General features: G+C 43.3%; 1 protein-coding gene across 1 annotated transcript in view; it reads left to right on the forward strand.

The window, feature by feature from the left end:
• The window catches only part of JAM2 (junctional adhesion molecule 2), a 21,289-nt gene continuing 7,786 nt past the window's right edge, over nt 1-13,503 (forward strand). Inside the window, exons 1-2 of the mRNA XM_066621291.1 lie at nt 1-82; nt 1,279-1,344. Coding sequence (XP_066477388.1) covers nt 1-82; nt 1,279-1,344 — 148 coding nt within the window. The remainder of the gene's footprint in view (nt 83-1,278; nt 1,345-13,503) is intronic.

Here is a 13,503-nt window from a genome sequence, read left to right on the forward strand (position 1 = left end):
ATGGTGGAAGAATACAGGTGCCAGAAAAATGTACAGGCAGATAAAGATTATTCTTCTCTTTTATATTGCCCAATAGCAAAGTGTATGTTGGCATCCTTCAGTCTCGGAAGACTATGGTATCATGCTCTGAATAGTGGTTCTGGAACAGAGTGTCCTCTCCAGTGTGCGAAGCCTGGGTAAAGTAGGTATGGAGGATAGACTGTTACCCATGCAGCAAATCCCCCCTCTCCACATTGCTGAAATGGTCCAATGGAAAGGTAGAAGCCAATACGGTTGGTTCCAGCGGCATTGCAGGAGTTGCCAGAACATGACTGTGTTCAGTCATGAACTGTAGCACTAATCTGTGAAGAAGGCAAATTCAGTGCTAGGAATCATGAGGAAAGAGATCGAGATAGCAGTCTCGATCTCTTTCCTCATGATTCCTAGCACTTAATTTATAATATAAATTTGTTTTATAATATATAAATTTAATATATAAATTTGCTTTCTAATATTTAAAGCAAATATATAAATTTGCTTTCTAATATTAGCGAAGCCCTTATACAAACCTATAGTATGGCCACATTCTGTACACAGTATTTTATCAGTTCTCAAAAAAGATGTTGAGCTAGAAAAGGTCCAAAAGGGGGTAAGCAAAATGATCACAGGGTTGAAGCACCTTCTTTATAAGGAAAGACTACAAAAGCGTGCTTAGAAATATAGAAGAAAAGGTGATAATGACTGGCAATCATTAGATAAATACATGTAATTAAAGACAAAGTGCATAGATCTGATTTACAATTATTAGAATTTTGGATTTAAACAACCCCTTCCACATACAGAACACCTCCTGGTTGAAAGTTGGCTACTTTTTACACTGCAGTGGGTAAAGCTGAATCAGTAGAAACTAAAACCACAGTTGTAACTAAAACACATCAAATGTGCTTTCAGTCTGGGAAAGAGTTGGTTTTGCACAAGTGAATTCGAACAGATTGGAAGGACAAAATAGACATAGGCAATGGAAAGTTCCTTCATTCAATTAATGTTAAATCATAAATCCAAGCTAAAAAAACTTTTTTCCAATATCAGTTTAACAGGAAATGGGTGCAATTAAAAACATAAAATAAGCCTAATTGCAACTCTGAAGTACATGTTAGTTCTGAGAGAGCAATCCTGCACACTTTTAGGTTGTTTAAAATCCTACGGACTGGAAAGGGACCTAGGATTTCAGATACAGTGTTCATGAATGCGTTTTAAATGAAGTTGCCATGCAAAATAAATCTTTTCCTTTCTTTGCAGACCACAAAGTGTATGGAATCACTGTCCGAACAGCTAACAGTCATGTGACAGCAAGGGAGTTTGATGGTACAGTATGTGAATGAATGTCTTTTTATTACTGTAAGTGTATTACAGTACTGGATTGAAAAAATGAGGGATCTAGGGCATTATGTTCCTTGGATAAAATGGAAAGGTGACCAGTATGGGAGGTGGAAGAGAGGTTTTAAGACAAGTAAACAAATTTAAATGTTTAACTGCTTGTACCAGTTGTGAGAGTTTTTAGACCTACTTCTTGTTTTGTTGTTATTTCTTGTTATGTAAGAAATATAAGGGCTTGCAGCCCTAAGCATAATTTCAGTTTCATTTTCAATTTCATGTGTGGGAATTCCTAATAAGTGTGAGTAGGATTGCAACCTTAAGCTATGCTTAACACTCCAGGTGAAACGCTTCTGAGTCAATATTGCTTAACTTTAGCTGCATTGTATTCATCTTTGTAGTTGTTTCACTGGTAAGTATAACCTTATTTGTCAAGTTCCCATTAAAATATAGAAAATAAATACATTCCTACACAAAAGATTATAATATGATGTATGGTACAATCCTATGCATGTCTTCTCAGAACTAAGTCCGACTGAATTCAGTGAAGTTTACCCTCAGGTATGTAAGCGTAGGATTGCTGAGACTCAGCCCAAGGCAAGAGAAAACTTTTCCCCTTACCCCTGGGAGAACCGCATTAGCCCCAACAGGTCTACTCGGATCTGTGCCACCTAAGTAGGTGGCGCAAGTCCAAGCATACCAGAACTGCACCAGGCCACCCGGGAATAGGGCTAGGATCCGGCATAAGTGCCAGATTCTGGCCCCGCCTCTTGTCTTCCCCATCGTGAAATGCCTCCTCCCTGCCATCTCCACACACCCCCAGTACCCCATGCCAACCGAGATTGGCCAGTACAAACTCACCCTGCCCGGAGCCTGTGTTGGTGCAGGGAGGCTGGCGCATGCCTGTGTTATCACCCCTTCTGTTGGTGCAAAAGTGCTTTACGGCACTTTCATAACAATGATGGCCCATCTTCTGGTCTGGATTGTACCCTAATTCATTTATGGTGCAATTCTATACCTCTGAAACACCAGTGAGAGCAGCATTCAAATGCCAATGCAATATGGTGACTCATGACCAATGAGGAGCTTTCTCCTGCCACTACAACCTAGAGAATGAGGATGATACAGATCCTGAGCCCTGCTAGGAGAATCCCACCCTGAGGCCAACTGAGATAAGAAACAACCAGGATGGGAAGAAGAAATCCCTGTCTATTAACAGAGAGACAACCAATGTGATCAGCTAAAAGGTTTTTATTGCACAGTCTCAAAGATGGAGCAGCATCTGGTAGATAAACACATGAGTAGAGTTTTTTTCAGTTTCAGTTTCAGTACCTTTATTGGCATACTGTTACAATACATACACACTTACATATACAAGAAAAAAAGCAAACAAACAAAACTTGAAAGAGCTGACTAGAGAACCATAGCATACCAAACTAAAATTGACAATTATAAAACACGGACTTCAGGGAGTAGGGACACGCTTCAAGTTGGACGCCACTATTTGTGAAATAAATGTAGCTATCTGGAAAATGGTGTTAGGGTCAGTGGAGGCTAATAAAGATTGCAATATAACAGAAACCTCAAAAGAGGAGTTAAGATAGGATTGGAGAACTAAGCATTTTCCCCTAGCCACACTATGGAGTGGGCAATGAAAAAGGAGGTGATCTGACGTTTCTGCAACTCGCAGGGGGCAAGGACAGATTCTTTCCTGAAGAGGAATACCTTGAAATCTACCCCAAAGAACAGCGGATGGAATAGAGTTGCAACGGGCCATAGAAAAAGCCCTTCTAATTTTTGGGCATTCCAAAATGTAAAAATAATTGGGAATTTCCCCCACTTTGACCGGTAGGTGATAATGTGCTGGTGAACAGGTTTTATTAACAGCAAGTAGGATATTAGAAGTATAGGTATCCAAAAGTCTCCCTTTGATGAGCCTAAATGCCTCATCTTGGGATAAATGGCCAAGGAGGTCAGGCTCAACTCCCAGTTGCTTTATTTTTGTGCTCCAAGGTTTATCTGAGAAATATGGGTCATCAAGGAGGTGATATAGGAGAGTGTTAGGATCAGTATTATAGAGAATTTTTAGCCAAAATTTGGTTGTTCTAATCCATGCCAGTGTTTCGAGATGAATTTGGCCTGATTCAATACAGAGCACCTCATAGGTCACACACCGGGGCAGGCCTAGTATACTTCTTAAAAAGGCTGATTGAATCTGCTCCAGTGAGTTATTAAATGCCTTAATCCAAATCGGCACATGAGTAGAGTTGCCAATCATCTTATCATAAGAGCAGCCCCGCTGGATCAGGCCATAGGCCCATCTAGTCCAACTTCCTGTATCTCACATCGGCCCACCAAATGCCCCAGGGAGCACACCAGATAACAAGAGACCTGCATTCTGGTGCCCTCCCTTGCATCTGGCATTCTGACATAGCCCATTTCTAAAATCAGGAAGTTGCACATACACATCATGGTTTGTAACCCATAATGGATTTTTCCTCCAGAAATTTGTCCAATCCCCTTTTAAAGACATCTAGGCCAGATACCATCACCACATCCTGTGGCAAGGAGTTCCACAGACCAACCCAGCAGGGCTCTTATCCTTTTGCAAATTATTTGTCAGACAACCAAGTAGCAGGTGTCCGTGAGGTCTGGCTATACTAGTTCATGACAGACAGTGAACTGAATTTGCAAAGCAACAGGGGCCTGTCTGGAACAAGTAAGTCAGCAACCCCCACAGAGGAACAGATGGGATCACATTCCAGCTTCCCACATGATCTGCAGGTCCTGTGTCCTCCTATCATGTTGGACAGCTGCTTGTGGTGAGCAAAGAGAAACAGAGCATAGCAAGTAAGCACCATCAGCCACATATGTGCTTTGGATCAAAAACATACTCAGTGTTCGAGGGAGAGTAGCGCCGTCTGGATGTACATGTAGCAGTGCCATCTAAAAATGGTGGCATGATTTACTTACCTATATGGGATGCACTGTCCTTGCTCGGTGTGTTGGGGTAGTGGAGTGGAAGTTGCACTGAAATGTTTGCAAGTGGAGTCCTCCTGGGGCAAAGTACCTGCAATAAGAAGTCTGTGAAGACAGCTCATATTGAAGCGTCTTGCCATACATGGTGCAAGGGTAACATGCTGTTTGTGCAAAGTGCTCCCTTTGTGTGCAAAGTGCCCATAGTTCTCATCACTGCAGTTTCCATGTGTGTGTGATCTTAATGTGCATTACATGAGGCTGGAGAGGAATAGCTTCATGCCGCATGCCTTGTCATCTGAGTGCTGGTCCCTAGGAGGGATATTAGTATAGGATTGGTGTGCTGTGATTGACTGCAGTGTAGTAATTATTTTTCATATATAGCATCATCCATGTGCATTACAGTTGACAAAATGCAAGAGAATAGGTCCCTATCCAAGAAGCACATAATCCAAAATTCAACCCAGAGAAGGAGAGGCAGGGGCACTTAAATGATTTTGGTTTTATAAGAGAAATCAAAGCACCCAGCAAATACCTAGAAAATGAAAATAAAAAATATTAAAGATCAAGCAGTAGTTATTAAATATCCTTTGGGGTGCCGAAAGGACACTACACTTTGCAGGCAGCTGATGATTATAGTTTTAGAGCACAATCCTATGCTTGACTACTCAGAAGGAAGTCCCATTATCTTCAATGGGGCTTACTCCCATGAAAGTGTGCATAGGATTGCAGCCACAGTGATGATTTTTTTTTTTAAGCAAAAAAGGAAGGAACTCTGAGGGTGTAAGATTAAGAGATTGGAAAGCACCCCTGCTTGGCTCCAGGTTTCTTGTGCCCACCAGTAGTGCTCTTTCTCATCAGTATGCAACCGTAGAGGTATACTGAGTCTTTGTAGGGCACACAGAATGTGCAGAACAACAGCGATGCCCTATAGAACTCTGCATTGCACAGAGGTTCAATTTCATATGTATAAGGACTCCTTGGCAGAAAAGTCAGTGTGTAAGGGCCTTCCCAAAAGCCAGAAAGTTTCTAAACCACTGTGTTAAAGAAGAGCCACAGGGAAATCACAGCCACAAAATGCCTTTAGCATAATGGAAGCATGGGGAAAAATGAGGATCTGTAAAAGGAAGTCATTCAGACTGTTTGTTAAAACTTATATGGCCCAAACTAGAAAATATGGACAGACTATTTCATTTTTTGTGTGGGGGTGGAGGGAGCAGAAAATTGTTTACTTTAAATCCTGTGGCACAGGATTGCAACATTTTCCAGCATTGAAGAGAATGGGATAGTGCCTCTTCTCAGAGTACCCTTTGTGCATATGGCAATCCTGTGGAGCTCTGGACTGCTGCCAGTATCCTGTATTTGGGCTCTGCTTTGATAATTATCTTTTGAACAAATGGTTGCTGTCCTTTTCCATATGTTTTTCTTTGAATTTCCTCTTTTGTGTGTGCGTGTGTTTTGTTTGGGTATCTCTATCTGCTGCATATGGTGCACTGCCAAGAAAGATCATTTGGCATCATTTCTGCTGTTATCCCCAACATTACATGTTATAACAAATGTTACATTTCCCCTATTGAGTCTGTGCCAAAACAGAATGAGAACTAGTTCAAAGTGCACCCATTGTGTCAAAACTGTAGCTAATATAGAAGAATATATAGGGGGGGAGAATAGAGATCCTTTGAGGAAGCATCTGTATACTTGTCAGTTCTATCTGGTTCTATACTTCTGTTTCTGCTATGATCTGTTTGACACATATTTCTTGAATTATTCCTGTATAAGTTTTTCATTCCGGTTCACTACAGATGTGATACTGATTTACTACCACAGTTTCAAAATTGGGAGTCAATCTCAGGAAGACATAATCTCCACCCCCACCCCCCCAGTTGCCTTTTACCATAGTTTAATGTTCACATCTACACTAGTAATAAATGTCAGTGCTAATCATAGTTACCTTGTTTATCAACATTTGAAACCAGGGTTTAGGTAGCTTTCCCAGGTAAGGTTTCCTTGAGATGCAGTTAGTCCATGATTGCACTTGGGAGAAGTAAACATACATAGGATTGCACTGTACATCTTGTGTTAAATAGTTATACGTTTCCTTCTCCAAATTCTGCTTTAAAGCATTATTTTTGTTTTTCCTTTAACTTTCCAGATCAGCTGTTCCTTAAAATCATCTGTAACAGTTCCCTGGTACTTTCTGTCTGGTTTATCTCATTTTGCACGTTTCCTCATTCACGTTACGTATTTAACATGTCTCATTTTTTCCCCTTCTTTTTCTCCGTTTCTCTCTCTTTATGTTTTCTCTGCCCTGTTCCACTGTGACTTGCTACATTTTATCTTGGCTGTCCTAAATGTATTCAGCCCTGGTTCCTCTGTTCCTGGTTTCTCCTGCAAACCAAGGACTGCTGCAAAATTCTTGTAGGCTGACAGAAAGCTTTTGAAGTAGAGAAATTGCAGATGGATCACATCATAAGAAGATTCCCACTGGATCAGACCATAGACCCAACCAGATCCTGTATCTCACAGTGACCCACCAAAAGCATCAGGGAGCATACAAGACAACAGCAAACCTATATCCTGGTGTCCTCCCCTGCATCTGGCATTCTGAGGTAGCCTACTTCCAAAATCAGGAGGTTTCACATACCCATCGTGGCTTGTAATCTGTGATGGACTTTTGCTCCAGAAATTTGTCCAATCCCCTTTTAAAGACATCTAGGCCAGATGCCATCACCACATCCTGTGGTAAGGAGTTTCATAGACTAACTACTCTTTGGGTAAAGAAACATTTTCTTTTGTCTGTCCTAACTTTCCCAACATTCAATTTTAGTGGCTGTCCCCTGGTTCTGGTGTTGTGTGAGAGGGGAAAGAGCATCTCTCTATCCATCCCTTGCATAATTTTGTATGTCTCAATCATGTTCCACTTCAGGCGCCTTTTTTCTAGACTGAAGAGCCCCAATTGCTGTAGCCTTTCCTCATAAGGGAGGTGCCCCAGCCCAGCGATTTTGGTTGCTCTCTTCTGCACCTTTCCCATTTCCACAATATCCTTTGTGAGATGGGGTGACCAGAACTGGACACAACACTCCAGGTGTGGCCTTACCATCAGTTTGTACATGGCATTATAATATTAGCCGTTTTATTCTCAATACCTTTTCTAATGATCCCAAGCATGGAATTGACCTTCTTTACTGCCGCTGCACATTGGGTTGACACTCTCATTGAGTTGTACCCCAGCACCCCAAGATTCCTCTCCCGATCTGTCACAGACAGCTCAGAACCCTTTAGCCTATATGTGAAGTTTCGATTCTTTGCCCCAGTGTGCATTATTTTTCACTTACTTACATTGAAACACTTCTGCCATTTTGATGCCCATTCTCCTAGTTAGAGAGATCCTTCTAAAGCTTCTCATAATCTCTTCTGGTCTTCACCACTCGGAAAAGTTTAGTGTCATCTGCAAACATGGCCACCTCGCAGCTTAACCCTGTCTCCAGGTCATTTATAAACAGGTTGAAAAGTACCAGTCCCAGGACAGATCCTTGGGGCACTTCGCTTTTCACCTCTCTCCATTGAGAAAATTGCCCATTGACACCTTCTCTCTGTTTCCTGGTCTTCAACCAGTTCCTAACCCATGAGAGGACCACTAATTCTCTGACTGTGGAGTTTTCTCAGCAGCCTTTAGTGGGCGACTATGTCAAACGCCTTCTGAAAATCCAGTTATATAATTATCCACAGGTTCTCCCGCATCCGCATACCTGTTGACCTTTTCAAAGAATTCTAAAAGGTTCATGAGGCAAGACGTATCCTTACAGAAGCCATGCTGATCCTCCCTCAGCAAGGCTTGTTCGTCTGTGTTTTCAGATTTTAGCTTTGATGAGAAATTCCATCATCTTACCTTGAACAGACACTAGGCTGACCAGCCTATAGTTCTCTGGGTCCCCTCTCCTTCCCTTTTTAATGATTATTGTGACATTTGCTATCCTCCAATCCTCTGGTACTGTGGCCATTTTAAGGGACAATTTGCATATTTTAGTCAAGAGATCAGCAGCTTCATTTTTCATTTCCTTAATAACTCTTGGGTAGATGCCATCTAGGCCTGGTGACTTGTTAATCTTTAATTTGTCAATTAGATATGAAACATCTTCTCTTTTTACCTCTATATGACTTAATTCCGTGATCAGGAAGGGCCATTTGGGCAGCAGTATCTGCCTGAGGTCTTCTGCTATGAAGACAGATGCAAAGATCTCATTTAATTTCTCTGCCTTCTCCAAGTCTCCTTTTATCTCCCCTTTCCCTCCCTCACCATCCAGAGGGCCAACGGCTTCTCTAGCGGGTTTCTTGCTTCTAAAAGTTTCTAATATTTGAAGCTTTTATTATTCTCCTTGTGTTCCTCCTTGTGGCCATGTGTTCCTCGAAGTCTTTCTTGGTCTCCTGTATCATCTTCTTTCATTTCTTTTGCCACAGTTTATGTTCCTTTTTTCTTCTTCTCCTCATTAGGGCAAGACTTCCATTTATGGAAGGAAGCTTCCTTTCCCGTTATAGCCTCTAACTTTGGTTGTTAGCCATGCGGGCACCCTCCTGGACTTAGTGGAGCCCTTCTTCCTTTGTAGTATACACTTCCACTGGGCCTCTATTACTGTTGTTTTAAGCAGCCTCCATGCCTTTGGAGAGATTGGACTCCTTTTACCTTCCCTTTCAACTTTTCTAACTAGCCTCTTTATTTGAGGGAAGTCTGCCCTTCAGAAGTCAAGGGTTTTTGTGTCAGATTCACTTGGTACTCTTCCCCTGTCATGCATGATGAAACAGATCGCAGCGTGGTCGCTGTCCCCCAATCACTCAAGGCCCAATCCTATCCAACTTTCCAGCACCAGTGCAACCTCAATGCAGCCCTGAGGTAAGGGAACAAATGTTCCCATACCTCAGTGGTTCTCGAACTTTTCTGGCCCATGGCTCCCCTGATCCTCATGGCCATTGGCCGCGGCTCCCCATTACAACACCTCACCTCAGTTACCCCCAAAATGGGGATGAAGATGTTATAACTACACACTAGAAACAAAAAAACAGTTGCCAGCACTCTGAGGCTGCAATCCTAACCACACTTACCTGAGAGTAAGCCCCATTGAACAAAATAGGACTTACTTCTGAGTAGACCTGGTTAGGATTGTGTCCTTAGTGTGTTAGCAGCACACCTGGAGGGTTTTGGAAAGAGGGGGGAAAATAATGAATTTGCTCGGGGAGGGGAAGACTTTGTTTTGTGTGTATCTGCTAATTGCAAACTGAGACCCAGAGACAGTTTGGCTGCAATCCTAACCTCACTTTCCTGGGAGTAAGTCCCACTGAACACAATAGGACTTACTTCTGAGTAGACCTAGCTAGGATTGTGCCTTTGGTCTTACAATAGCAGCCAACATTTAGCCGCCAACAACAGTTAACCCCTGCTAACTGGTAAGAGGCACTTTTTCAAGTGGGTGCTCCTCTTTTATTTAGCAGGGGGAGAGTAACTGGCCCACCTCCCCCCAGCAATGTCTTTTCTAGTGTCTGTCTGCTAGTGTTCTTTTGCATCATTTTGATTGTGAGCCCTTTTTGGGTCAGGGAGCCATTGGTTATTTGATTTTTTTCTGAAAACTGCTTTGGGAACTTTTTGTTGAAAAGTGATATATAAATACTGTTAATAATAATAATAATATGGGAAGTACCCCCCCCCCCAAAAGGAGGCAGGAGGAAAAAGGGGAATGGCTGAAAAGGAATGGGTATTTTTATTTTTTAATCAATTTTTGGAGGTAAAGCCATCAAGAGTGGTTTTTTCTCTTTTTTTGAAGGGGAAGGAAAAAGAGACAGGTGAAGATCCCGGGTTAACCTGACACTGACCCCAAGCCTATGTAGGTCTGCTCAGAAATAAGTCCCATTTGAGTCAATGGGGCTTACTCCCAGGAAAGTGTAAAAAGGATTGCAGCCACACAGAGCAAGATTACAACTCACCCCAAAGTAGATGGGGGCTGCTCACACACATACACCCCAACATGCAGATGCCACCCCTACTCCCCCCCAGGCAAGACGGAGGAATGCAGGCTGTGGCATTTGGACACCCCCCCCCCCAAGAGCAGGCTGGGCTCCCGCTTGGGCTCCTTCCCTTTCCCAAGCAGAGGAAAGCACTTCGCTGCCTGTACTTACTCTTCCAGTTTGAAGCCTGCCAGGAGCACTTCTGCTGCTTCTCTCCCACCTCCCCCACCATGTTTCACACGCCCTCCCCGCCTCATGCTGCCCCACGCACCTCATTGACAGCTGCAGAAAAGCAGCAAGTAGGGAGGCGGCAGGTGCAGCTGAGCAGAGCAGCGCAGCGACGCGACTCTACTACTACTAGGTCCTGCAGCCAAGGCCACTTTTCTCCTGGAGAAGCCTCACGACACCCCTGGCAGCTAGCCACGCCTCCCTAGGGAGCCGGGACACACAGATTGAATACCTCAGCCATACCTTGAGGAGGCCTATGTGACTGCCTCCCCACCACAGGACGCAGTGCATGCCCAATAGGGTCGGCTTCATCCGGCACTGGAAAATTGGATAGGATTGGACCCTCAGTAACATTTACATCTATAACCAGGTCCTAAGTACCACACCATATTAAATCTAGAGTCACCAGTCATCTGGTGGGCTCCATGACTAGCTGCTCTAAGGCATAGTCATTTAGCATATCAAGAAATTAGGTCTCTCTTTCATAACCAGACCACAAATTGACTCAGCTGATATGAGGGTAGTTGAAGTCCCCCTTGATTACAACCCTGTCTCTCCTTAACACCTCCCTGATCTGATTCCTCATTTCAAGGTCCCCTTCAGGTTTCTGGTCCAGAGGACGATAGTACACGCCCAGTATTGCATCGCTCCTCGAGCCTGGTAATTTAACCCACAGCGAATCTATGGTGGAGTTGGACCTGACTTCAGTCTCTACTTTGCTGGGATTCTACCTCTTCTTTAACATAGATGGCCACCCCACCTCCAGCACGCCCCCCCCGTCCCTCCTGTAAAGTTTATAGCCCGGAATTGCGGTATTCCACCAGGTTTCTGTTATACCCACTATGTCAATGTTTTCCCTAGTCACCAAACATTCCAATTCTCCCATCTTTGCTTGGAGACTTTGGGCATTTGCATAAAAGCACTTGTACATGGAATCCCCCAAGATGGGCTGCTTATTAGCTCCTTTATCCCTGCAGTCTCTCATTGTACTGAACCATCTTGCACCCCATTCTTCCATTTCTAATTCCTACTCTGTTACTACTTGTTCTCTAATCTCCCCATCCTCATTCCATAGGGATGAGGAGTCCTGAACCTGGATGTCCCTTAGCTCCTGTCAGCTTTCTCCCAAGGGTCAGTTTGAAAGCTGCTCTGCCACCTATTTAATGTTACATACCAGCAATGTAGTTCCATTATGGTTCAGGTGAAGCCTGTCCTTCTCGTGCAGGCCCAAAAACGTTCCTCGGTGCCTAACTAAACCCCTCTTCCCGACACCACCATCTCATCCACACATTGAGACCCCTGAGCTCTGCCTGCCTAGCTGGCCCTGTGTGTGGAACAGGTAGCACTTCCAAGAATGTTACCTTTTGGGGTCCTGGCTTTAAGCTTCCTACCTAGCAGCCTAAATTTCACCTCCAGGGCCTCCCGGCATTTTCCCACATCATTGGTGTCAACAGGCACCATAATACTTCCTCTCCGGCACTCTCTACTAGCCTATTTAGACGAGGCGTGATGTCTGCAACCTTTGCACCAGGCAGGCAAGTCACCATGCGGTCCTCACATCTGTCACAAGCCCCTCTCTCTATGCTCCTGATAATCGAATCATCCACTACAAGAAGCCCCCAAACACCCTCCCGCCAAGAAGTATCCTTAGTGCGACTGGATACGGACCTATCCCTTGAAGTAGGGGTCCCCACAAGGGGATCATTTCCCTCCTCTCTCCAGGATGACGTCCTCCAACCTTGAAACTTCCTACAAGTATGAACTTGCTGCAGTACTAGAACACTTTCCCTTCTTTACAAGGGGAAGTGTCAGTTAAAGCACACTCTTAGAAGTGGCTTTTCTTTAAAAATTAAAGTGTATGAGCATGGGTCATTTTCTATCTCATCCACCAAGCAGGTTCAAGGATTTACTTGAAACTCTTCTATCCAGCTTCTATTAACTTTTCAGCACCATAATGATAGGAGTATGGCGCCTGCCAATGTAAATACAGAAAGAATAAATGACAGTGCTGTGGTTTGGTTACTTTCATTCTTAAAAGCATAAGAAAACAAAAAGAGAAGACGACATAAATTTCAGGAAAGGCACCGCCTATCTCTCTCAAGCTGTGAGCCAGAAATTAAGAAACAAAGGCATTTCCATAACTTTGCTTTGTGAACTTTGTTCATGTATTTGTGGAACAGGATAACATCCTGTCATTAGATGTTGGTCTTTGAAACACAACAACGTTCTAAGGGGGAAAAAAATGCCTGCTAAACTAGGCATCCTTGGCCATCTGGAATTGCTTTCTTATTCTACGTAGGAATACAGAGAAATATTCCAAGGTTTATATCCTTACTCTGTGCACACGCACAGAGTACCCATGAGTTCCTCTGAATCTCCTTGTGTGTATCTAATGGTGGTAAACCTCCTTGTGTATATCTAATGGTATCTAATGGTGGTTTGGATTTAGTTCTATACCACTATGAACTTGAAGGCAGTTTGTTCTTTACATTATGTGCTAGAGCAGGGGTTTCCAAACGTTTTGGCCAGAGCGCTGCATCAAATATCTGGCATGGTGTTGAGGGCTGAAAAAAATTTTCAATATAAAATTTAAATAAATGCATTAAAGATAGAACTTGGATGAATGGATAAATGAATGAATGGACTCTGATTTCCAGGATTTCTCCAAGCACCACCACATACCACAGAAATAAAGCACACACTCAAATGGACCCCCATCTTCCAAGCAGCTTACTTAAATATATAGGAGTAAATACCTCAGAATCAGCACATCACAGGAAGCACCTGGATTGTGTTCGGGGGGGGGGGGGGGACGGACCTCCCTGACCCTCAGAAAGCCTTCCAAGGCTTTCAGAGGTGCAAAACGTTATTTCTGGTTTTTTAAAGAAAACCAAGAAGTAATGTCTTTAGGTCCTCAGAATACCCTCCAGACACAACTGGAACATAACTCCA

The sequence above is a fragment of the Tiliqua scincoides genome, chromosome 3, assembly GCF_035046505.1.
Source record: "Tiliqua scincoides isolate rTilSci1 chromosome 3, rTilSci1.hap2, whole genome shotgun sequence".
Taxonomy (NCBI): domain Eukaryota; kingdom Metazoa; phylum Chordata; class Lepidosauria; order Squamata; family Scincidae; genus Tiliqua; species Tiliqua scincoides.